The sequence below is a fragment of the Poecilia formosa genome, unplaced genomic scaffold, assembly GCF_000485575.1.
Source record: "Poecilia formosa unplaced genomic scaffold, Poecilia_formosa-5.1.2 Scaffold105, whole genome shotgun sequence".
Lineage (NCBI taxonomy): Eukaryota > Metazoa > Chordata > Actinopteri > Cyprinodontiformes > Poeciliidae > Poecilia > Poecilia formosa.
Genome location: NW_006800044.1, coordinates 1887567 through 1911795, shown reverse-complemented (window position 1 = coordinate 1911795; position 24229 = coordinate 1887567). Strand labels below are relative to the sequence as shown.

The window sequence follows — 24229 nt, the reverse complement described above, 5'->3', positions numbered from 1 at the left end:
AGTGTTTGCCTTGTATTTGGAGGTAAACATGGGATGTTCAGCCACATAAAAATTTTCTTCTAAAATTTTAAGCTTTTTTGCAACAGCTTCAGTGTTTTTCTGCGACACAGAGCTGTCATATCACTGTCCATCTGGAGGCTAACATCTGGATTCTGAATAGATAACCAAAAGTAGATGTGACCTTAAATTGTTTCCAGTGGAATTCTGCGTTGGCTAAAATTGAGACGTGCATATATTTTTATTTCAGATGGGATCTTATGGCCAGCAGGGACCAGGGGGCTACGGCTCTCAGGGCCAGGCGCCGTATTACAACCAGCCAGGTCAGGCTCCACATCAGAGCCAGCAGCAATCCCTTTACTCCCAGCCCCAACCCGGTCAGCCTGGGCGGCAGTCGCCTTACCCCGGGCAGCCCCACCCTCCATCTTCAGCTCCACACAACCAGGGGGCACCACCGTATCAACAGCCCCACATGCCCCCACAGTCCCAGGGTCCCCTGCCTGGCCCGTCCCAAGGCGCCCCCCAGTCTCAGCCACCTTACTCTCAGTCGCCTGCCACGCAGCCCAGCCAGTCTCCGTATGGCCAGCAGCAGGGGCCTCCCACTCAGACTGCACAGCAGCCAAGTTCCCAGGCTCCCCCCGGATCCCAAGGCCAACCCAGCTACCCAGGGTCCTCACAAGGCCCCCAGCAGGCCCCTCCGCAGCAGCAACAGCAGGCGCAGTCCCACCCGCAGCAGCCACCGGGACACGGCCAGCATCCACAGGGGCCGCCTGCAGCCTACCCGCCAAACGCTCAGCAGCAGCAGCAGCAAGCACAGCAGTCACCTTATCAGCGCTTTCCTCCTCCACAGCAGCAGGTACGTGCCCTCTGCCTTGGATTGTGCTCATTCTTCTCTGTATATGTGCTTCTATTAAGCCTGTGTGTGTATGTGTGTGTGTGCGTGTGTGTGTTTAGGAGATATCCCAGGACTCGTTTCAGTCCAATGCTCCTGCATCCTCTCAGCCCAAATCTGGTCCAGAGGACGGTCAAGGCCGTCCATCCAGCCTTCCGGTCAGTAATGCTTGTTAAATCACTTTTTTTCTTTTTTTTTTCCCACCAAGACAGTTTGTAGCTGTGCAAATGCAGCTTTATTACACAGCTACATTTCAGTACCAATCAAGAATTGCATCTTAAAATGGACACAATTTGTTTTAAAAGCTCTGTTTTATAGATTCCTTTGATTATTACTATAAAATCAATTTTTTTGTGTTTGTTTTGCTTCTGGATGATGCTGGTGGAAATTATTCTGTGACATTAGGGGTTCTGTTTGAACGCTGCAGCACTGGGATTAATTTTTTTTTCTTTTTTCGCTGTAATCTGTATCTATTATTTTGGAAATTGATGTAATTTATGTTCAAAGCCATTTTGTTCCCCGGAGCACAGAGACCAAACATTCTATGTATGTGTCACAAAGGAAAATGTGCCTGATTCAGACTTCATGGCTGATATCTGGATTTTGTGAATAGAACTGATTTTATTGGATTCTGATTTGAAAATTAATAATGCATTTGTTTTTCTATTGGTGCCGAGAGTAATTTATTTTAGATGAAGTGTCATCACCGTGTGTGTGAATAAGATGCTGAATGCATTAAACAGAGTTTTACTCCCTCCTTACTACAGCATTTAGTCTCTTATGAGTGTTTAAACTGAAAAACTGCCAACATTTCTAAATGCAACATAAATTGAAAGCATGTAAAGATGAAACGGACGCACTTAGGTGTTGTGAAAGTATTGCTCTCTCTCGCTGTCTTGCATGCCGATGGTGATTGTGTGTTCAGAAATCAGAAATGTTCAGTTTGAGGTTTCTGTCCGGTGGCGGCTCAGGGCCGTCATTTCCAGAGAAGTCTTAGTGGTTCACTTAAGTTATTGTTGGCCATTTAACTGTTTGTATTTGACTGCATGAATTTCACGTCGACCAGAGACTGTTAAAGCTGCAGCTTACTGCTTGTATCTTCAGTGTACTTATAAACGACAGTAAAGAAAGACACTGTGACCCTGCAATCACGATTTTGTAATATTTTGACTAATTGACCAGTCTTTGGTTGTATCTGTTCGTCTCTCCAGGCATTGTCGGCATCGCTATCAATATGCTTTGGGAACCAATTTATTTTGATATTCCTGTTTATTTTCTTTGAGCTCTTTGTGGTTCCAGAAAGCACAAATATACACAGAGTATCAGAGTACAGGCTGACCTGGTGTCAGTCAGTAATCTTTGACCTGGAGGCTAGATGAAGTAAAATCACATCAGTGACAAATCACTAAGTTAATCTGACTTTAACGCTGAAGCTTCTGCTCGTTGGGATCTTAAGACTCACCCCCGTGTGTTTTTATTTGCGTTTATGGAAGCCATATATCGCAGAGGTGTTTTAAGGAGTCTCTTTTGTTTATTGAAGTCACGTGGAGAAGAGGCTGCCTCTACATGCTGACTCTGCTTGCTCAACATCCTACAAACCTTAGTAACCATGACAACCCCTGGCAATAATGCACACTCACTTTCTCTCAGAAAAAGATAAATAAGGACAAAGGCCTCCAGGGATGTTTGTGTGAGCATGTGTAGTATTTGAATCTATGCCACTCACGTGTTAACACGGAGGAGTTGTTGCGTCACGTTATCTCAGCTGATGCACAAAGAAACCAGTTCAGTGCTGATTGTAAATCAGAACGGCTCTGACATTTTTTTATATATTTTTTACTCTCTCTCTCTCTTTAACTGGCCGTCTTGTCATTTCCAGGACCTGTCCGGGTCGATCGACGACCTGCCGACGGGCACGGAGGGCGCCCTTAGTCCTGGCGTGAGCACGTCCGGCGTGTCGAGCAGCCAGGGAGAGCAAAGTAACCCCGCCCAGTCGCCCTTCTCTCCGCACACGTCCCCCCACCTGCCAGGCATCCGAGGCCCCTCGCCTTCTCCAGCTGGCTCCCCCGCCAGCGCCAGCACACCCCGCACAGGCCCGCTGTCACCCGCCAACTTGCCAGGTGAGCTGATGGCTTTTTCAGGCAGATGAGGAGGATACTTGATAGATTCCTGACGTCTTACTCCGATTACATCTTTGAATTACAGTCTGAGGGTAGTGGTGTTTCAACCTTTCTGGTTGGTGTTTAGATGTAAATCTGAGTTTCAAGACAATTTGCTTTTTAAAGTGATTTTATTTATTTTTTTAATGCACTTCCAAGCTGCCTATTTTGTGAAATTTTAGACAGGATCGGAGGTGATCGGCAACAAAAATGAGTCAACACGCTGGTCTGCTAGAATAAATGTGTCTTTTATTCCACACAGATTACAGCAAGGCAATGCTCCACAGCAAAGCAGTTATTCATACACTGATACGTGATGCTATATATTGTCCTCTAATATATCTATCGCTCTTACCTTGACACAAGGATCGGAGAGCCGTCGATCCAGGCAGAGTAGCAATCACGTGGCCGGGCGTCCGTACGCGACCCACGGCAGAGTTTTGTGTAATTTTCTAAGTTGACTGCGAACAAGAAAGTTCTTTCAAGGACTTTTTTTTAGCCATTTGATTCTAACCTGAGGGACATAAAAAAAAGTCTTCACAACTGAACTGATTAATCAGTTGAACTTCAGTGTATGCTTGTATAAATATTAAATTTTAAACGGGATATTTTATCCCTTTACTGGGAATTCATTACAAAGCATAAGTTACAGGTTAAACTATTATTTGCTTCTGTCTGATCTGTTGGTGCAAAAATTGTCCAACCCGCTGGTTTTCCAACTTTGGAGACGAATAAAAAGTTTGATTCCATAACTTTAGCTGACGCCTCGAGAAAGTGTCCAGGCCTCAGCTCTCTGCCGGGTTCTGTTTTTCCTAAATACATTTTCAGATACTCTTCATCTGCTGTAGATAGATACACTTGTTTTCACTTTGCTCAAGGACGCGGTTCTGCCAGTCTGATACAAGGACCGGACAGAAAAGGATTGGAAAGAAAACTGCTGAAAGACAGTATCTGGAGAGTTAAGACAAATTAAAAAAGATTCTCAAAGCAGTCTGGCTCCTTGGAAAATAAGAACAAGACATGGGAGTTTAAATTGTTTGTACAAGCTCTTCATTTCATTTTCCCATCTCTTTTAAAAGGAGCGATTGTAATTCTTTTACTACTTTCTAAACACAATGCCCTCACATTAAACTAAAAGCTTGCGAAAAACAACAAGAGAATTAGCACGACTAGTAAGCCTCTGATGGTGTGAAAACAGCGAGTGACATTTTTGCAGCTGTTCTGATGCGTCACCCAAGGTGTACGTTTTAGCTAGCGATCTAGGAATGTAACATTCATCCCTTTCTGAACAATGATGCAAGTTCAGCGTCTCGCAGATGAAGTTTGGTTTATGTGAGGCTGGTCATTTCGATAGACTTTTGTCACATCTTATAACCATTTGTATAAAATCCACAGAGAGGGAGGCACTGATCAGAAGTTTGTAGCAGATTTTCTGTTTTTTTTTTTTTTTTTTTTTTTTTTTTTTTTGTTTTTGCAAAGTTTTGACCTGCCTGTACAGATTTAGTTTTTGCTGGAAATAAATAGGAAAAGCGGTAAAAATATTTTCTTTACATTAAGGGCAGAGATGTCATAGCATGTGTAAAAGAAGTTTTATTCCCTATTCTAAAGGACAAAATGTATGTGGTTCACATTTTGAACTCTAATTTATATATTTATTAGCTTTGCTAGCATTAGCACCCTTCACAAAAAAACTTCAAAGATTTAAGGCACTTTTTTTTTTTCACCATGTTTTGTGGCAGCATTGATGTGGTGAGCAGGGGGTTAAAGTCAACCTACCTCTGTCACATCCCTAACTAGCCTAGCTAGGTAGGCTCCGCCCCATATCAGCTTGGGATTGTCGTATTAGCGAATCACGGTGTGCAAAACCAACTAAGAGGGAATTGCATCCAGAAATAATTTGTAGAGAGAAGAGTAAGAAGGAGAGATTTATGTTTAATTTGAAAGCATTGTTTTGGTCAACAACGGGATGGATACACTGTGTTCGTCTGCCACTATTGTTATAAAAACAAGTAGTGTAGGGAGACATCCCAATGCAGATTCTCTGAGTGCCGCCGACGTCATGCTTAGCTGTGTATGACGTTTCTGAAAGTCGTTTCTGAAAGCCGCGCTGCAGATTGTGGTCTCGCCATGTAATTTCAGAAAGGCCAGAGGCAGATCGGAGGCGGTTCGTCTCTGCAGGTTTATGGTGGGAATGTTTTGTGACGGTGCATTACTAGAGAGTCGATCCTTATCTTGACTCTGAAATTTCCAAACGGCTGCCAGCATTTCCAACTCCAGCTTGTTCTGTGACTTCAGTTAAAAACGAATAGTAATAAACTCAGCCTGTCCCAACATGCACATGCATGTCTGTGCAGCTGATTTTCTAAGCAGCTCACTGATCCCGGAACTGGTGAACTCTGGGCCGCCTTCACTCAGCAGCGACTTCCACACAGAAGAGTGTCGCTCTTATCCCAATCTTGTAGCACTTGCTAATGTATTTATTGATCAGAAAAAGATTGACGACAAACACAAATGCTCCGTCAATCAAAATTTAATGTCATAAACTGCAATCTGCTTTTTGGAGAATACGGGTCTGGCTGTGTGAATCAACCCCTCGCTCCCCGATTAAACTTAAATTGACTCAATCTTCTGGTTTTTGCTCAGGGACCCAGATGCCTCCCAGGCCATCCAGCGTTCACTCGGATGGGACGCTGCACCCTGGAATGAGCCAGTCTCCAATGGCGCAGGACAGAGGTTTGTTGCTGTCTTAATTAAATGTGTGCACTAAACTTAGCAGGTCAAAAATAGTTTCTGTTGCTTCTCGTTTTCACCGGCATATTTTCCTCTTCCTTTTTGTGTTTCAGGGTTCATGCAGCGAAACCCTCAGATGCCTCCCTACGTCTCCCCGCAGTCGGCCTCTGCACTGTCACCTCGGCAGTCCTCTGGAGGACAGATGCATCCTGGGATGGCGCCTTATCAGCAGAACAACTCCATGGGTGGCTATGGGCAGCAGGGAGGACAGTACGGTCCCCAAGGTTGGTGCTTTAAAATTGTGCAACAGCCCTTGGAGATTGCCTGCACAGGGCTGATATTTATAAATGATAAATGTCGTCTTATTTTAAATCTTGCTGGTGAAACTAGCTAGACATTGCGTCAGGCCAACCTATAGAAACGATTTTCTTGTCTCCATGTCTAAAACCATGCTATTGGTGGTCCTTCGCTCTGCTTTCAAAGCTATAAATAGCCGCCATGGAGTCAGAGAGTCAGCTGATGTTGCACAGCCTCCTGTCAGTGGAGCTCAAACTCCACGAAGGCTTGTTGCTCTGCTAGCAGATTGTTAAATAAACTCGCTTATTTTGCTATAATTAAAAGCTCCTAATTATAAATTAAACATCCATGTGTTGCATTGAATATACAAATGCATTCACACCATTAGAACTTATGAGCATTAACTGTATTTTTATGTTTTTAACAAAAATATCTTGAGTGGTATGTGAGATATGTTGTCAGGCCCCTTTACTCTAATGCCCCTCAAGGCAATTAAGTCCAAGCAGTTTTCTTCAGAAATGAACTAATTTCTTAGTAAATGGGCCCACTTGTGCCGAGTTTAATCTCAGTTTTATCAAAATTTCCACACATTCTTGCATAGTGAGCTGCACCACTATTTCATATGTGTAACATGTAGGCTCAATGCAGATGTTTTTGTCATTTTATTAAAAACTATCAGACATATCTCAGTTTGAGTTTGGGATAATCCTGAATAGAGCTATTCTGATAAGACTTCTGTAGTTTGCTACAGAATATTGGTGAACATATTTTCACTTCTTTGCCAAAAATGAGGTGCATTTTCTTTGTAGCTACTGTAGAATTCAGGCTAATAATCTACTTGAACATTTCTTTACTTGCTCTTTATTGTAGGTTATCCCCGCCAACCAGCCTATGGGAACATGCCCAATGCCAACTACCCTGGAACAGGCATGGGCTCCATGAACCCCATGGCGGGCCAGGCGGGAGGCCCGCCGTATGCTGGCATGCCTCCAGGGAGAATGCCTCCGAATCAAATGGGGGCTCGTCCCTACGGCCCCAATATGGGCCCCAGCATGGGTCCAACCATGCCTCCGAACATGGGCAACATGCCGCCCCAGGTCAGTTCAGGAATGTGCCCACCTCCAGGGATGAACAGAAAGCCCCAGGATCCTGCAGCCATGCAGCACCCCTCCAGCAACTCCATGCTCAACAGGTTGGTTTACAGTTGGTGTTCATCTGCACACCGAGCACAGTCCAGGGTTAAACATCCTGGGCATTTCTATAGACTACAGATGATGTAGCCTTCTTACAAAACACAGACTTAACCCTTGAATTTACCAGCAAAATCGAAGCTGCAAATGAGACCCAGAATTTACACTTCTCATTTCCTGTAGATTGCCTAAAATAATTGTAGAAGTCTGGAAATTTGACATTTTCTAATGAAAATTCTTGTCATTTCTAAATGCGACTGACATAACCGTTTTCTACTCTACTAACGCACAAGACTGTCTTCCCCTGAATGGTAAACCATATTGGCCCCTCCATAAACGGGGACTGTGCTCACACCTGAACTGTTAACGCTATATTCTCCTTGGGTTTTCGATTTGCAGAATGCCCGGGTACCCCAACATGTCGCAAGGCATGATGGGTTCTGGTCCACCGTATGGGCCACCGATGAACAGCATGCCTGGAATGATGAACACTCCAGGTGGATCGCCTTATCCCATGGGGCCAAACATGGCCAACAACACAACTGGTAATATAACGCATACAGATATGGCTGTTGCTTTATTTAGTCATTTGTGTTAACATGGGAACTTTGTAGATAATTGGAACCCTTTCCTCATCTGCAGGTATGGCTCCTAGCCCAGAAGTGAACAATAAGATGAATAACAAAGTGGATGGCGGTGCAACGCCAAAACCAGAATCAAAATCAAAGGTACTGCTTTTGCAACGGTTGTGCATTTCAGTGTTTATTGGTAGCTGCAGGACCTTTACAGATTTTAAAATTGTTTTGAATTTCTTTCGGGGATCAAACAGAAGTCCAACTCATCCACGACCACATGTGAAAAGATAACACGCCTCTACGAGCTGGGACCAGAGCCAGAGAGGAAGCTTTGGGTGGACCGTTACTTGGCCTTTGTGGATGAGAAAGCAATGGGCATGACCAACCTGCCCGCCGTGGGGCGCAAGCCTCTCGACCTCTTCCGGCTCTACGTCTCCGTTAAAGAGATCGGAGGAATGATGCAGGTGAACACGGCGCCCAGAAACAGACGACGAGCTAAAAAAAATCCCACTCTTTTTTTTTTGTCTTTACGGTCTTATATTTTTTCTAATTACTGTGTGCCTTTTCTTTGCGGTAGGTGAATAAAAATAAGAAGTGGCGTGATCTAGCCACCACTCTGAATGTGGGTACGTCCAGCAGTGCTGCCAGTTCTTTGAAGAAACAGTACATCCAGTGTCTGTACGCCTTCGAGTGTAAAATAGAGCGTGGTGAAGATCCTCCTCCTGAGATCTTCACAGACAACAAAAAGAACCAGGCCGCTAAAGTCCAGCCGCCCTCTCCAGGTTAGAACTCCCCTCTTCTTTTCAGATAAAACATGCCTGCTTCCTAAAAAAAAAAAAAAGACTTGATTTCCTAATTAAAACCTTGTACCTTATCTGTTTGCCCTCTCTTCTTTCAAACTGAAGCGTCCCTCTGCTCCACAGCCGGGTCAGGGTCCCTTCAGGGTCCACAAACGCCCCAGTCCACCAGCAGCTCAATGGCTGAGGGGGGCGACCTTAAGCCCCCCACGCCGGCATCCACTCCTCATACCCAAATGCCCCCCATGCCACCTGGCCCTAGGTCAGTATCTTTAATAGTAGAGCCAGGCTCACAATGGGCTGATAGTTGGGCTAATTTCTGTTGGTGCTTTCTTTCTCAGGAACAGCGTAAATCTGCAAGACCCCTTCTCGGACGGAAGCGACCCCGCTTTTCCCAGAAAGAACTTGACTCCCAACTCCACCTATCAGCCCGGCATGAACACAGCAGACTTGCCAGGGCGAATGGGCCCCTACGAACCCAACAAGGACCCCTTCAGTAACATGCGGAAAGGTGGAAGTCCTCAGACTTATCTGAAGCGTGACGGCCATTTACCAGTCATCAGGTTTTAATCTGCTGTAATTGTGACTGTATTTTTAGTCGGGGAGCAGTTTCTGCCTGCTAGCCAGGGCCCTAACAACGTTGTGGGTGACCAGCAGCAGCAGCAGCAGCAGCAGCAGCAGCAGCAGCCGCCGCCACAACAACAGCCTCCATTCAACAGAGGACCGCCTGGGGCCATGGGCACAATGCCAATGGGGCCCAGACAACAGTATCCCTTTGGACCAGGCTATGACAGGAGGTAGGATCCACTAAAGATGGCATTTTGAGGAATATTTATTAATGGAAACTATTATTTCTGATAAAAATGTTCTTAACCCTTTCCATTTAGTGCAGAATTACGCATTGGATATATTTATTTATTTTTTTATTTTAGAGATGCACAGATGACAATTGCTGATACCAATTTTAGATTATTCCTCTTTCTCTTTATAAACAATGGCCCTCCTGCCATTGGGGATGATGGTCTAATTTGGCAGAGATTATGTCACAATTTGTGTGTGTGAAAGCAGTAGCTATATAAAACACAATTTTACAGTTTTAATACAGAGACAGAGCCGCTGATTTGACATTTTACACAGACATCCCTTACCAGCGATTTGCCTGGCTAGCCAAGTCTTAGCTTGCGTTCCGTAAAACTTCCTTTAATTATGAAATCTTCAAAAATGCTGCCAGGATTTCCAAATCTAGGATAATTTGCAGACCGATGAGTTATAAAAGAAAAAAAACCCAGAGACTCTGATGTACTTGTTGAGCTTTTCTGCCGTCTGCTAAAGATGTTGCTCTTTCACAGCCTGAACAAACTGCAAAGCACATCTTAAACATGCCCATCTAGAAAATGGTTTACTTCTGAAATAGCTTCTTACACCTCTGTGATCTTCTCACTTGGTACTGAAAATGGTAAACTGAGTATTTTCCTTCAGTACAGGGATCCACACCAAGGAGTGTTGGTGAGACCTGGAAGTACTTGCAGTTGAAATCAGATGTTTATGCACAACGGATGCACAACCATTTTTTCCACCCACAAATTGACAATAATTCAACAGTCTTGGTTTAGGACAGATCTACTTGCCAAAAGATCTACTTGCCAAAATTATTTTTATTTGCTAAAAGTCAGAATAAACAGCTTCTGTACATTAAGATAGCTTTGCCATCGCACAATATCAGAAAGCCGGATGATGGCAAGGCTTTGAAAGGTTTTGATTGGAGAAATATATTCACACCTCCTTTCAAGGAAACTCCTCCAACAAATTGTTTCCTTGTGTGCCATCATTTAAAAGAACTGAGAACCTCCACAAGTCTGCTTCATCTTTGGGTACAATTTCCAGATGTCTTGAAGTACCACGTTCATCTGTTGAAATTATTAGGATTTTATCAACGTTTAACCGGCGTGGGAAAAACCAGACATCGTACCTTTTAGAAAAGAGATGGATGGATTGTGTGTCCCAGGGATGAACAAAATACCTTTTTTTTTATTGCAATATTTAACAGAAATATTGCATTTTTAGTGTTGTAATGTTGACCAGCTGTACTTACAATTTAAAATAAAGAACTCTAATAACATATGCATTCTTATTTGATTCCTTATTTTGTTGCTGTAGTCCAGTTTTGCACATTTGCTGAGTGGATTGACAGATTTCAAAGCATCTCTAAATATATTGTTGTATATCGACAACAGCCTGAAACGCTTTAGAGAAGAACCATAAAACGTTAGACTGGTGTTTGTTCCAGGATTAGTGTCCAGGCTAACATTTTGTTTTTCTGCTTGTCACCATTTAATATGTGCACAAACAAATCTTTAGGTAAACTAAAAATCTTCCACGTCCATTGTCCTGCTTTTTCTAGACCAGAGCAAGGAATGGCCCCAGAGGGCAACATGGGATCTGGACCTCCTCAGCCAAACCCGATGATGCCTGCCAACACCGACACGGGGATGTATTCTCCAAATCGCTTCCCACCACAACAGCCACGGTAAATTTAAAGAACACTTGAGGCGAGACGCTTGGCAGACTTTCTGGCCTCGAACTAGCTACTATTGAGAACTGATCTATTTTCATGTAAAAGAAAACTTTTGAAACTTAATGCATTCACTTCAAAGTCATAGATGAGAAATCCATATGTGATCGAAACATTAGAGAAATACTTAAGTTTATTGTTTGATCCTATTTTGTTTTAATCTTTCCACGATAGTAACATGATCCAACTAAAAAATACTTTATTAATCTAAAAACAAAAATCTAATATTGATACAATGCAGATACTTTTAACATGAAATTTCCAATAGTCCTTGAATACAATCAATATTCTAGATAATGCAGAAAGCTCTTCTCTTTTTGTATTTGAATGTGTTGAAGAGAAATGTTGCATACTGTTTAAAGGTGTGGCCCAAATTCGACCAAAATTGTACTGAAATCTCAATAGTTAACAAAATAAAACTATGTGGGTGTATTTTGTGTTGAAATCCAGTGTGTAAGTGTACGACCAATATCCTTACTTATCAAACTGACAAGGCATGATATTTACAGACATGATTCCTATGGAAATCAGTATCCTGGACAAGGAACGCCCCCTACTGGTTCCTACCCAAATCAGCAGCCTGGAATGTACCCACAACAGGTATAATGTCTATCTGCAATAGACAATCTCTGACTATTGTCCATGTGATGTAATCAAATAAATTAAAAGTACAGTAGCGAAGCTTATTTTTTTTTAAATTTTCATTATTTGTAGGGTTATAAGCGTCCTGTGGAGGGAGGGTACCCCCCATCAAAACGCCATGAGGCAGAGTACAGCAGTTCTTTCCCTGGTGGACAGCAAGGACCACAGCAGCAGCAACAGGGTGGCACCGCTGCTCCATCATCAGGACAGCAGGAGCCGTACAATCAGTACAGCGGCAGCGGGCCCTTCCCGGGCCCTGATCGCCGTCCACCTGGCCCCAGCAATCAGTTCCCATTTCCCTTTGGTCGAGAACGGATGCTGGCAACAGCTGGGCCCAATGCTCAGCCTAACATGCCTCCTCAGATGATGCAGTCGGGGCCCGAGGGCCCTCAGGGGGGCATGTGGCAGGGACCTCGAGACGTGAACTATCAGAATTACCCTAGACAAGGTGGGCCTGGGGGGCCAACGCAGGGACCCGGCTACCATGGCATGAACCGCCCTGACGAAATGATGCAATCAGACCAGCGGATGAATCACGACGGCCAGTGGGGGGCCCAGATGGGCCCTCGGCAGCCTCCCTACGGTCCAGCCGGGCCTGGACAGCCCATGCCTCGTTCAGTCCAGTCCAACTACCAGCCCCCTCAGGGCGTGCAGAACCACATTCCACAGGTGTCGAGCCCCGCCTCCATACCCCGCCCCATGGAGGCTCGGACATCACCGAGCAAATCTCCTTACACGCACGGGTTGATGAAGATGCAAAAGGCTGGCCCCCCGGTACCTGCATCCCACATTGTGCCCCCTCCAGTGCAGTCGCCTCTAATAAGGCGAGACATGCCTTTCCCCCCGGGTTCCGTCGAAGGAACACTTCCTGTCCTTAAGCCACGACGGAGACTCACCATGAAAGATATCGGTATGACGATGTTCAAACACTTTGCTTTAAAGTATTTTTAAAGAATAATTTTATTAAATATAATACTTTCTCTGAATGTTGTAGGAACTCCGGAAGCCTGGAGAGTCATGATGTCCTTAAAGTCTGGTTTATTGGCTGAAAGTACCTGGGCCTTAGATACCATCAATATTCTGCTGTATGATGACAGCAGCATAGCAACCTTCGATCTCAACACGGTAAGACTCATCATTCCCTTTACAATAAGCACGGGTTGGTGTGAAATTCATGACTCTTGTGCAGTCAGAAAATTTTATCCCAGGTCTCAGTAACTGATAAAAGAAATTAAAAGCATAAAGAAATTGTTTCCATAATTTTATCACTATTATCTAATTGTTGCCTTCTACCATTCATTTACTCCTATCTCTATTCTTTCTTTCTTTTTTTTTTGTTGCTCCAACATCCTCCCTTTTAGCCATATCTTTGTTTTTTTTGCACATTTTTAAAGCCTATTTAAAATAAATAACTGAATTTTACTTGAAAGAAAGCCTGGAAATTCAGAACATATACCGTGAGTGAAATTAGAAATTACAACGGTTACACAATATTTATATTTTTTTGTTCAAATATACCATTTGTGTAGTTATTTAATTGCAAAAAAAATGCAACACTTTGGTTTAACTAGTAAAATAGTGTTTAAATTATGGCAGTTGTGGCTTTTTAGCACTTAGTGTTGTTTTGATTTCAATGGCGAGCAAAAATTCCCTTTAAAAAAGTTTGCTTTAGTGACTCTGGTCACACCACCACTTACTCTGACTTCTCATTGAAAAGACTTTAAATCTTACTAAAAGAAGATTGCTGAGGTTTTGGGGTTCATCTTTTCATAAGTTAATTGGCTAAGGTCTACTTAAGGATTGTTTTGTTGAGTATGTGGCTATCTACACTAATTTTTCTGGTCTTTGTTTTAAATGCAGTTACCTGGGCTGCTGGAGTTGGTCGTGGAGTATTTCAGGCGCTGCTTGATAGAAATCTTCGGTATTCTGCGGGAGTATGAAGTTGGGGACCCTGGTCAGAGGACTCTGCTCGATCCCGATGCCTTGAAACGAGACCTGGACAACCTGGAAGAAGAGCCACCACGGTTTGAGGACATGGAACAAGAGGAGACGGACGACGAAGAGAAGGAGGAACACGAAATGGAGCGGTCGGTTCCCGTGAAGGAGGAGCAAGACCAAGAGCCATGCTCGCAAAGTCGAGATGAGAAGACACAAGAAGAGAGGAGGAGCAAGGGTTCTTCGTCTGAACAGACGGGCTCGGTGCAATCTCTGCCTGCCCATGAGAAGCCCAGACAGGCCAGCAAGTTTGACAAATTTCCAGTTAAGGTGGTACGAAAAAGAGACCCGTTTGTGGCTGCCCAATTAAGTAATCATGGTAAAGTTCAAGAGTTTGACAGCGGGCTACTGCACTGGAGCGCGGGAGGGGGCGACTCTACAGAACACATCCAGACCCTCTTTGAGCCTCGCAAGAACTTCTTAGAGCCACGACAACGGATACCCGTGCCTTCAGCTCTACTGAAGCGTCGGCCGCTGGATGAAGACATACGGGGGAGTTGTTTGCCAGCTGAGGAAGACAGAATGAAGCATCAAGATGAAGAAGAAAGGCCAAAACGGAGCAGTTTGTCTGAAAAATCAACAGACTCTGAGAAAGCTGGCTTAACAGTTGGCAATGACGAGGAGCAACAGTCTGATTCAGAGACGAAGCTGGCTGAGAAAGGGCCTAAAAGTCACCAAGAGAATAATAGACCCATTCTGGCTTCTGGAAGTATTTTCAACAAACAGGCACAGCAGACTGGCACCATCCTAGAAGATGAGCCTCACAGTAAAGACGAAGGGCCGCTCGTCACGCTGTCCGACTGGCAGGACTCGCTGGCGCGTCGCTGTATTTGTATCTCGAATATTGTCCGCAGCCTCTCCTTCGTGCCAGGAAATGACCACGAGATGTCCAAACATCCCGGACTGCTGCTCATACTCGGGCACCTGATACTGCTCCACCACTGGCACCCTGAGCGCAAGCAGGCCCCTCTCACCTACGAGAAGGACGAGGATTCAGATGAGGGAGTGGGCCGGAAGGATGAGTGGTGGTGGGACTGCTTGGAGATCTTGAGAGAGAACACGCTGGTCACTATGGCAAACATTTCAGGTCAACTTGACCTTTCCGCCTACCCTGAGAGCATTTGCTTACCCCTGCTGGACGGTCTTCTGCACTGGGCGGTGTGCCCCTCGGCAGAGGCCCAGGACCCCTTCCCAACCCTGGGCCCCCATAGTGCTTTGTCACCTCAGAGACTGGTCCTGGAGACTCTTAGCAAACTGAGCATTCAAGATAACAATGTGGACCTCATCCTGGCCACTCCCCCCTTCAGTCGGTTGGAGAAGCTGTATGGAAACTTGGTGCGGTTAATCGGAGACAGGAAGGTTGCAGTTTGCAGGGAGATGGCCGTCGTCTTACTGGCCAACCTGGCCCAGGGTGACACTATGGCAGCCCGAGCAATCGCTGTCCAGAAGGGCAGTGTGGGCAACTTGCTCGGCTTCCTGGAGGACTCTCTCGCTGCCACCCAGCTACAACAAAGCCAGAGCTCTCTGCTGCACCTACAAGGGATGCCCTTCGAGCCCACCAGCCCGGACATGATGCGGCGAGCTGCCCGGGCTCTGCACGCCTTAGCCAAGGTGGAGGAGAACCACTCGGAGTTTACACTACACGAGTCGCGACTCCTCGACCTTTCTGTGTCTCCCCTAATGAACTCGCTGGTTTCTCACGTTATCTGTGATGTACTCTTTTTGATCGGCCAGTCATGACAGCTGTAGGGAGCTGTGGCTCCACTTGTTTGAGGGGTTTCTTCTCCAGTCCCCCCCTCCTCCCTGGGAAAAAAAAGAAAAAAAAAATCTGGCTTGTGCTTGTAAAACTGGGCAAGGACAGTTCATGTGACTGGCTTTAATTTATAAAAAAAAAAAAAAAAATCCTTCAGATTCCATTCAGCGTGCCCTTCACAGGCCAACCCTACTTAAGAGAGGGCGATCACGGAGCTGCTGTGGACTGCGAACCGGAGAGATGCCGACAAAGGGACACTGCTCGCAAGCCTGAACGCCAACCGGATGTCACGGAGCCGAGAGAGCGTCATTGTTGGGAGACTGTTCTGCACTTGGGGAGGGGGTGTGGGTGAGAGTACTTTTTAATAAAGATAAATAAATGATTAAATAAATAAATAGCTGAAAAACAAAAACTGTAACCAAAGTTGCTGTCTCGTTTACAGTGAGTTTGGGAGACGCAGTGTGCCCTAGCTCTCCCCTTGAGGGCCACAGTGAGTCTGTAACTGAGGTGAAACAGACTGACAAGTGACCTACTGGTTGTAGATGCTGTAGTTGGATCCTCACCAGTCAGCCCGACAGTAGACCGTGCTGTCAATAAAACACCTTCACCGGGGAGGCCTGTGCAGTGTGCAGTAGATTGTAGGACATTTTCTGTGCCGTACTGCTCTGTGAGTGTAAGCATTCTGTAAACTTTCACACAGAAGCTGATGAGCTAGAGTTTTGAGGTCATTTTAGTTTGGTGTTGAACAGAAAATGGCTTTCTTCCCCAAAGTATCAAGAACCTACAACACCCTTACCTCCTCTTATCCCTTGATTGTATGAATACCCTTATGAAAAGAAATCACCTCTTAGGACTGGTTTTCAACTTCAGATACAGCTTTGCTGTGGTGTATATATAATGTTGTACATTATACTTCCTTCCTCTCTGTCTGTCTCTGTCTGTGTCACTATTCTCACACTTGCTATCGGTGAGAGACGGAGGCAGACTCTTCGGTTTGCCAGCGACCTCCGGTCCCCACTGATTAGACCCACTCCTCTGGTCTCCTCCACAGCTCCGTTGTATGGCAGACACGGCTCAAACTTGTTATATCCTGGTACAAACAAGAATAAACTAGATGAAGTACACATTTGACAAATTTTCTCCAGTCATGAATTCTGCATATTTGTATTTCAGACTATGTAGCTAAGACAAACATGTAAATTCCTCCCGTTCCCCTTTTTTTGGCTCAAGGAATATCATTTATTCAGTATGAAATCTTTATACTATATGTTCCACGTGGTAAGAATAAATGTACATCAAATCTTCCTAAGCTGTTTCATTGTTTTATTCAATTGAGATTTCACAGTTCTGCACAAAATCTGTTTGACTTTCTAGTCTTTGTTATACTGTCATTGTTTGGACTAATTTTTATGGTATGCAAAACCTGCTAAAATTAAAGCATCTGACTTTAGAAGAGCATATAAAAGCTTCAAATTGAATCAGTTCGTTAATTTTTTATTTTATTTTAGCCAGTCATAGGTTTAATGTTTTTCAAATAATTGCAATAATGTAAAAGTGAAAGAGGAGAGATGATTTTTTTTTGTAGCCCAGGCTGTTTGTCATCACATTCCAGTGCTTTAAAATGTAGATTCGATTAAACAAAGGTCTCATTTAAGTTTGCACAACTAGTATGCATTTAAAATAGTTTTTAAAAATGATTTTTTTTTATTAGTTTCTTGCCATTCGAATAGGTCCCAAAGCAGAATTGCAATGTTTCTGTTCGTAGTAATACAAATTATTTGCTATGCAGCAATTAGTAAGTCATTATAACTCTTTGGCGCCTCTTGCTGGATATAATACTGAACTGTTATTAGCACGCTAGCAAATTTTAGCGCTATTTTGGGTTTCACAACAACCAAAATAAAAGTCCAAATGTGTAGTTGTTTAGGCGAGACTCATTTTGAGAAAATAAATGTAGGAAAACTAGCACTTCCAAACATCCCTTCATGTGCCATACAAAGTGATCCTCTTCCGGGTCACGCACAGCGCGTTATTCGGGTGACGCAAACACAAAAGGACAAAAACCGCGAGTTTTTTTTCTTCTGGTTCCTCTTTCGATTACAGTTTGCCATTTTATTTATATCATTTGCTTTTAAGTCTAGTGTTTGAAAGCGATAAATTAGAAGAATCACTGAGTGATGAATACCGAGAACGACTCCGTCGATCGGATACTTGACACAGCTTTTAAGCTTTTATTTTGAAGTTCTTTTGCGTGCCGGAAGTTACAATGCCTCTGGAAAAGAGGCATCCTGCTGCAGTATGAGGACAAAGGTTTAGCTTAGCGACAAACAATTAGAGGTCCTACATGAATGTCGAAATGGTTGCATTTGTTCCGACCATATGTTTTGGTGGGATAAATAATGAAAACCTATAACTAGCTTATTTGGCAGACACTGTTCAGTCCTCAGTGATGTCTCATAGTAAACATGGGGACGGTGAATGGTTTGTAGCAGTGCGGATGGCTGTCGGAACCGGTTTGTCCACAGTTTGTCCGTTTCATCAATGACTATGGATGTCAAAGCAGTTGTAGAGTTCGCCACAGTTACCAGAGGCCTCTCTCTGGTTTTGCAGGTAAGGTTGGAGTCATTTATAGTTAAATGTAGTTAGATATCTGTCACGTTTAGCCCTAATTGTATGAACTAATTCGAGGTAGAGCAGTCAACACGCAGTGGCGGAGTTTCCTTAAAGTGCGCCGCGGGAGAGGAAGACCCAGAAAGATGGAGCTGGAATCCCTTTTGAGTTCTCAATGACCTCGCAGATTTCAGCTTGAACTAAATCTAATATAGTCCAAATTCAATAAAATCTGGGAAGTAGTCAGTCGAGAAAATACCACATCAGCAACGTAAACTACATATCTATATTTTTTTTAGTGAGCTCAGAGGATTTAAAAATTAGAAAAGGAGTGGGCGCCTGCTTAGGGCATCTCTTCTGTATTGAATGGGCTACTAAAAAAAACCGTGTGATACACTATGACATTTAAACATGCCATCCCCTGACGTAATAACGCCCTGGGTGGTGAACCAGGCTTCTCAGTCTGCCACAGTCTACATGTGATTAGTGTTTGGCTGTACAATATAGTAACAAAGTGGATGTATTGCTCTTCAGGCTGTCCTGAACGCTGCCATCCCTGACCATGAAGCCGATGCCTTCAGGCCCCCTCGGACAGAAGAGCCCTTGTACTTGGACCCTGTGGTGGACTGGTTGTTTGGTGGCCTCGCTCACTGGGATGCTGAGCATTTTCTCTTCATTGCAGAGAGAGGATACCTCTACGAGCACAACTTTGCCTTTTTCCCACTTTTCCCCATTGTTTTGCGGGGCCTCGCTGAGACTCTGCTGTGGCCCCTCAGCAGTTGGCTCAGTGTGAGGGGCCGGTTGCTTCTGGCTGTTGCTCTTGGGAACACCGCCCTCTTCCTGTTGAGTGTGGTTGCCCTGTATGCCCTCAGTAGAGCGGTTCTTCAGGACAGACGCCTCGCTCTGCTCTCCAGCCTGCTGTACTGCTTTACGCCCGCCAATGTGTTCATGACCGCTGGATACTCGGAGAGCCTGTTTGCTGCTCTGACGTTCGGTGGCCTGTTCCTCCTGGAGAAAGGCTTCACCCTCAGAGCCTGCCTGGCCTTCAGCATCGCCACGGCAGCGCGGTCCAACGGACTGGTTAACATAGGCTTTCTTCTGTATCTCCCGTCACTGAATGCCATTTCACAGATTCGTGTGTATCGGGCAACAACTAAAGGGCACAGTAAAGTCCTGCACTATATCTGGGTCATCCTCCGTCTCCTGCTCACATCCTTCTTTGGAACTGTAGTCATCGCGCTCCCCTTCTGTGCTTTCCAGTACTACGGCTACAGGACGTTTTGCACGCCGTCCACCTCCCTGGAGCAGATCCATCCGGCTCTTTTGTCCCTGGGGGAGCGGAGGGGCTACCGGGTACCGGATGAAAACGGTCCGCCGCCGCTCTGGTGCATGAGACCCCTCCCTTTGCTTTATTCGCACATTCAGGACGTGTACTGGGACGTGGGCTTCCTCCGTTACTTTGAGCTGAAGCAGATACCAAATTTTATTCTGGCTATGCCCATGGCTACGCTCGCCATTATGGCCGCCTATGCATATTTTCAGGCTAACCCAGAGCTGTGTTTGAGGCTCGGACTTTGGGGCACGGGACTGGAGAAGCCAACACCGGGTTTCTTTAACCCCAAAGCCTTCGTGTATGTCGTTCACTCAACTGTGCTCCTTGTATTTGGAACCCTGTGCATGCATGTGCAGGTGAGAAAATCATAACTTCTTGTTGCTTTTTGTAATCTTATGGATATTTGTAACGCCAATTCTTCTTCAATGGGCTTTTTCAGGTTCTCACTAGATTCATGGCCTCCTCGTCTCCGGTGCCCTTCTGGATAAGCGCTCACCTCCTCCTCCTCAACGAGCCGCTTCTTCACCGAAGGAAGACCTCCAACCCCAATGTGCAGCTGCAGACTGATCCCAAAAACAGCTTCATGCACACACCTCAGAACCCCATCCTTGCACTGCTGCCACATTTTAAAGCCTGTTCTCCCACCACTCAGACCATCCTGGGTTATTTCCTCTCGTACTGGATACTGGGCCTCGCTTTGCATTGTAATTTCTTGCCTTGGACTTGATTTAACACAGTAGTGTGAAGACAAAATGGGATATTTCTGTGTAGGACTGGCGTGTAAATACACTTATTTATGAGGGTTGCTGGGGCATATCAATAGAAATCTTTTTAACTTTTTAATATAAAATGATAATGGTCGTTTGCCTTGGAAAAAAATGGACGCATAAAATAAATATTTTTATGAATGTCTGATTTAAAAAAAAAAAAAAATCTCTGTAGGACAAAGTTGAAATGTTTCCTCATATTTACGTTGTCACCCAGTTTGAGACGCTCCGAGATTAAAAACAAAAACAAAAAAAACAAAAAAACAACATATATTTTGTGCTTGATTCGCACTATTGCACATTGTAGTATAGAGTGGTTGCATGGTTCTACTTGGGGAACATTATTACTGAAACTTGCATCAGAATCCAAATAATTTCATCTACCCTCACGGGTACTGCACGTCTAAAGCAAATACTCAACCTTAACAGCTTTTTTTTAAAAACTGATGTCAAAAATATAAACTTGGTTTATTTTTCTCAGCTTATATTCATTTTTCTTTGAATTGTAACTTTTTGAGGCACTGGTGAAAATATTTGAAACGTGTTTGTCACAAAATCACATTTACCAAAGGTGGCACTGGCAAGTTGACTTTGAGGTTATTAAAACATTCTTTACAAATGAGCTTAATATTTGGTCATCCTTGAAGAGTTTAACCTTTAAGATGCATGATAAAGTGACATTTGGAGGCATTTCTTTAATACCGCCTAAAGGTAAACAATCACTTTTTATACACTGGAAGCGAACAAAGCAGCTAGTCTTTCTAGTTGCAACTGTAATACTCATCCTAAATATTATCTCTCTTCAGCAGCAGTGGACTGTTGGACCCTTGACTGTACTGAATGTTTTCCCTGCAGGCAAGATGTTGCTTCTTTTGGTTTCTCTCCTGTGATTGAGCTCTTTTTTGTTGCAGATTTCACCTCTCGCAACTTGGCTAAATTGCTTTGCTCTAGATAAATTGCCCAAACAGTGATATTGTATTCCTGTTCTCAGCTGACAAGAGCAGCCGCCCCGATGTCATGGTCTGTTGCTGGAGCCCATCTGCTTTAAGGATTACAGATGGTATATCTGCATATATTTTGTAAGTACAATTTTATTTGTACAGTTCCTTTCGAGATGAAAATCACAAAGTGCTTCAACAAACACAGAATAACAAAAAAATAAAATACACAAAGCAAAAACAAAATCGGATTTAAAAAGATGTGTTTGGCTGGCCTTCAAAGGAAGTCGCAGAGAAACGACTTCCTTTGAAGGGAGTTCCAGACTTTGAGAGCAACAGAAGAGAAAAGCTCTGTCTGCTTGGTAGTGGTAAAGTTTTATTTGAGCTTCTGTTGCCTTTCTATCACCTCATACTAGTTTCCCCATTCTCCTTTAACCTCTGAACTCGAAAAGGCACTTTTATGCACGCGACTGTCGCTCACTGGATGTTTCCTCTGTTTTGTGCTGCTCTCTGTAAACCTTAGAGAACAAAGGCCTGATGGAGCAGCAAAAGTTTCTGAAATACCATAACACAACAACGCCATTTTCAAAGTCTCCATTTGATGGGTGGTTTGAACTTCAGCAAGTCTTCACCACGTCTAGATGTCTTAAGTGCGTTATTTTGCTGCTATGAGTTTGGCAGCGTTGCATTAAGTAACAACTCTTAGAGCAGCAGAGTTGTTCTAAGGCAACAGAACAAATCTTAGGCATTATGGTGCCTAATAATGCAATAATAGTACAAATCACACAAAACAACTCGCATGTATAGTGTGAGCTCCATATTTGGATGTACGATTAAGCCTAAGGTTCTGCATGTTGTTCCCACCACTCTATGCTCAAATGTATTCACAGTACTCATAAGATGATTTCACAAATACCAGCTAAGGGCAGGGCAGAGGGCGGTCCACTACCCCCAGCCATGAGCTGGGACTTTAGGTTCAGATGACCAGCTACTAGATTCTTGTTCCAGTTCCACTGTAAGGTCAATGTAGCCACCAATATATCATGTGACACTAATGTGGCATGAGTTCTCTGCAACTCCTTGCAGACATCCCAGATGGAAAGACAGCCTCCTAACAAGTCTCTCCACCAAAAAAATAAATAATTCAGTCATTCAGTCTCCTTTATTCCCTAGAAGAAAAATACTAATATTAGGATTTATTAATGGTGTTCCAACAATGAATATGTCTGACCTATAAAGGAAATGCACTCACCTCAACTGGCGTTCCAGTATAAGAATTTCTAGGTCCGCTTTCTTGATTTGGCGGTCCAAATACATGATTTCTTTATCCGTTTTCTCAATAGTCTTAAGGAGATGGTGCCTGTATAACTCTGCAATTCTGCAAAAAATGTAGAATAAACACAAGTCTTTACTGTTAAGAACCCACTGTGTGGAGCCGTGGTGTGGAGGTCGGAGGAATCCCGTCCTGGTAGTGGCCAGCCTTTCTCTGTCAAAGGACAACAATGTACGACTCGTAAAAGAATCTCCCAATAGTAGTAACTAGGAAGAATACTAGTATCTACTTCGGTATGAATCTCAGCTTCCTCCTTGGTGGCAGCAGACAGAACATCATCCTCCTGCGATGTGAGGAAGAAATCATGTTTCAGTAACCTTTAACCCCATGAAGCAAAAGCAGTGTGTAGTGTACTTACGACTGCAGGCTCTTCGCCTGTTGCAGCGGCTGAAGGCTCAACAACGTAAACGACACCATCTGTAACTGTTGGGAAGAGAAAGGTGGATGAATAACCACATTTAACTGCATGTGCGGCTAAATATATGTGGTTGTGTAGTCCTAGCTCTGACATGGGTACCTGTGTCTTGGTTGGCATCCGGTTCAGGTGAGCTGTCTGCAGAGATGCCTTCGGAAACGGGTCTGGGGGAGCTTTGGGTGATGGCCAGCCCCTCCGCCTCCGTCAGGGGTGGGATTAGTAGCTCAGTGTCGATTTTTCGGGCCGCAGCCCGTTTTCTGTTGGCTGAATGCAGCTCAGAGTGAATCGTTTTAAGAAATTATACGGGTATCTGCAAATTAATGGCTCCGACATGAATATGTACCATTTTAAAACTGCGTCAAATTATAACAAGCAATATACTGGATGTTAAATGTGCATTACAAAAGTGTTTTTTTTTTGTTTTTGTTTTTTTTACAAATTAAAACATGGCTTGAAATCAGACATTGAAATTTTTTTTTTCCCAATTCTTCTTTGAAAGGCTGCAAATAATTATTTTATTTATCAATTATTCTATCATTTATTATGATGTAGAAATACATTAAACAATGCTAATAAGCAAATAATTCAATTACTTTTTAGGATAAGGAGATGACTTTATAGCCTAAAATGCAATAACAGCATTCCTTTAGCATATGTTTGATCATTTGTAGGAAAAGATGCATCTGAAGCTAAAAAAGAATAATCTATTGATTATTTTTTGATACTTGGACAGCACAAAATACAGTTTTGGCTGAATTACTTCACTGAATATGTTGTTCTTTCAGCAAATTACCTTTTTTTTAAGTTTGTGTGCTCCAAGTTAACAATTAATCGATTATTATTATAGTTGACAATTATTTCAGTAAATGATTAATCATGATTGTTTTCATACTTCTATGCAAACTATTTTTTAATGTTTCATTCTGAGATCAAACACACAGATGGACTCTAATAATTAGCAGACCTCTGAGGGTCATTTGCTGCACTGGATTTTATTTATCGGGGTAAAGGAAGTTGAGAACAGAAATTCACACAGCACCTTTGAAATTTTTATTTATAAAACATTTTTGAAAACCCTGAATCATTTTTCTTTCATTTCACAATCCCAATAAAACACATCGAGAAAATGCTACTTCTGCAAGTCACTGTATGTTAAGTATTATAATGAGGGAAAGAATTAAGTCTATAACTTGTTGAATTAACTACTGAATTATAGCTATATTCGTTCATGTCT

At 43.6% G+C, this 24229-nt stretch overlaps 2 protein-coding genes across 3 annotated transcripts in view; both read left to right on the top strand.

Annotated features, from left to right (window-relative positions):
* Positions 1-16908, top strand: part of arid1aa (AT-rich interaction domain 1Aa) — a 22959-nt gene extending 6051 nt beyond the window's left edge. The window contains exons 3-20 of one of the 2 annotated variants that reach the window (XM_007559597.2): positions 248-853; positions 952-1047; positions 2769-3009; positions 5692-5781; positions 5892-6062; positions 6946-7267; positions 7665-7810; positions 7908-7993; positions 8095-8304; positions 8418-8622; positions 8764-8899; positions 8979-9148; positions 9236-9434; positions 11039-11164; positions 11719-11809; positions 11924-12761; positions 12846-12976; positions 13712-16908. In XM_007559597.2, coding sequence (XP_007559659.1) covers positions 248-853; positions 952-1047; positions 2769-3009; positions 5692-5781; positions 5892-6062; positions 6946-7267; positions 7665-7810; positions 7908-7993; positions 8095-8304; positions 8418-8622; positions 8764-8899; positions 8979-9148; positions 9236-9434; positions 11039-11164; positions 11719-11809; positions 11924-12761; positions 12846-12976; positions 13712-15586 — 5739 coding nt within the window. In that variant the 3' untranslated portion in view covers positions 15587-16908. Of the gene's footprint in view, positions 1-247; positions 854-951; positions 1048-2768; positions 3010-5691; positions 5782-5891; positions 6063-6945; positions 7268-7664; positions 7811-7907; positions 7994-8094; positions 8305-8417; positions 8623-8745; positions 8900-8978; positions 9149-9235; positions 9435-11038; positions 11165-11718; positions 11810-11923; positions 12762-12845; positions 12977-13711 lie in introns of both variants that reach the window. The other variant, XM_007559596.2, reaches the window with a different exon arrangement.
* Positions 16909-17679: 771 nt separating this feature from the next.
* On the top strand, positions 17680-20931 carry pigv (phosphatidylinositol glycan anchor biosynthesis, class V). Its single transcript, XM_007559595.2, has 3 exons — positions 17680-18209; positions 18744-19898; positions 19982-20931. The coding sequence occupies exons 1-3, from the start codon at positions 18078-18080 to the stop codon at positions 20267-20269; spliced, it is 1575 nt and encodes a 524-aa protein (XP_007559657.1). The 5' UTR covers positions 17680-18077; the 3' UTR covers positions 20270-20931.
* The last annotated feature ends 3298 nt before the right edge of the window (positions 20932-24229 follow it).

Excerpts from the sequence above, each read along its gene's own strand:
- pigv (XM_007559595.2), top strand. The coding sequence starts at position 18,078 with ATGGTTTGTAGCAGTGCGGATGGCTGTCGGAACCGGTTTGTCCACAGT. Across the intron at positions 18,210-18,743 it reads GCCTCTCTCTGGTTTTGCAG|GCTGTCCTGAACGCTGCCAT; the intron begins GTAAGGTTGGAG and ends ATTGCTCTTCAG. Across the intron at positions 19,899-19,981 it reads CCCTGTGCATGCATGTGCAG|GTTCTCACTAGATTCATGGC; the intron begins GTGAGAAAATCA and ends GGGCTTTTTCAG.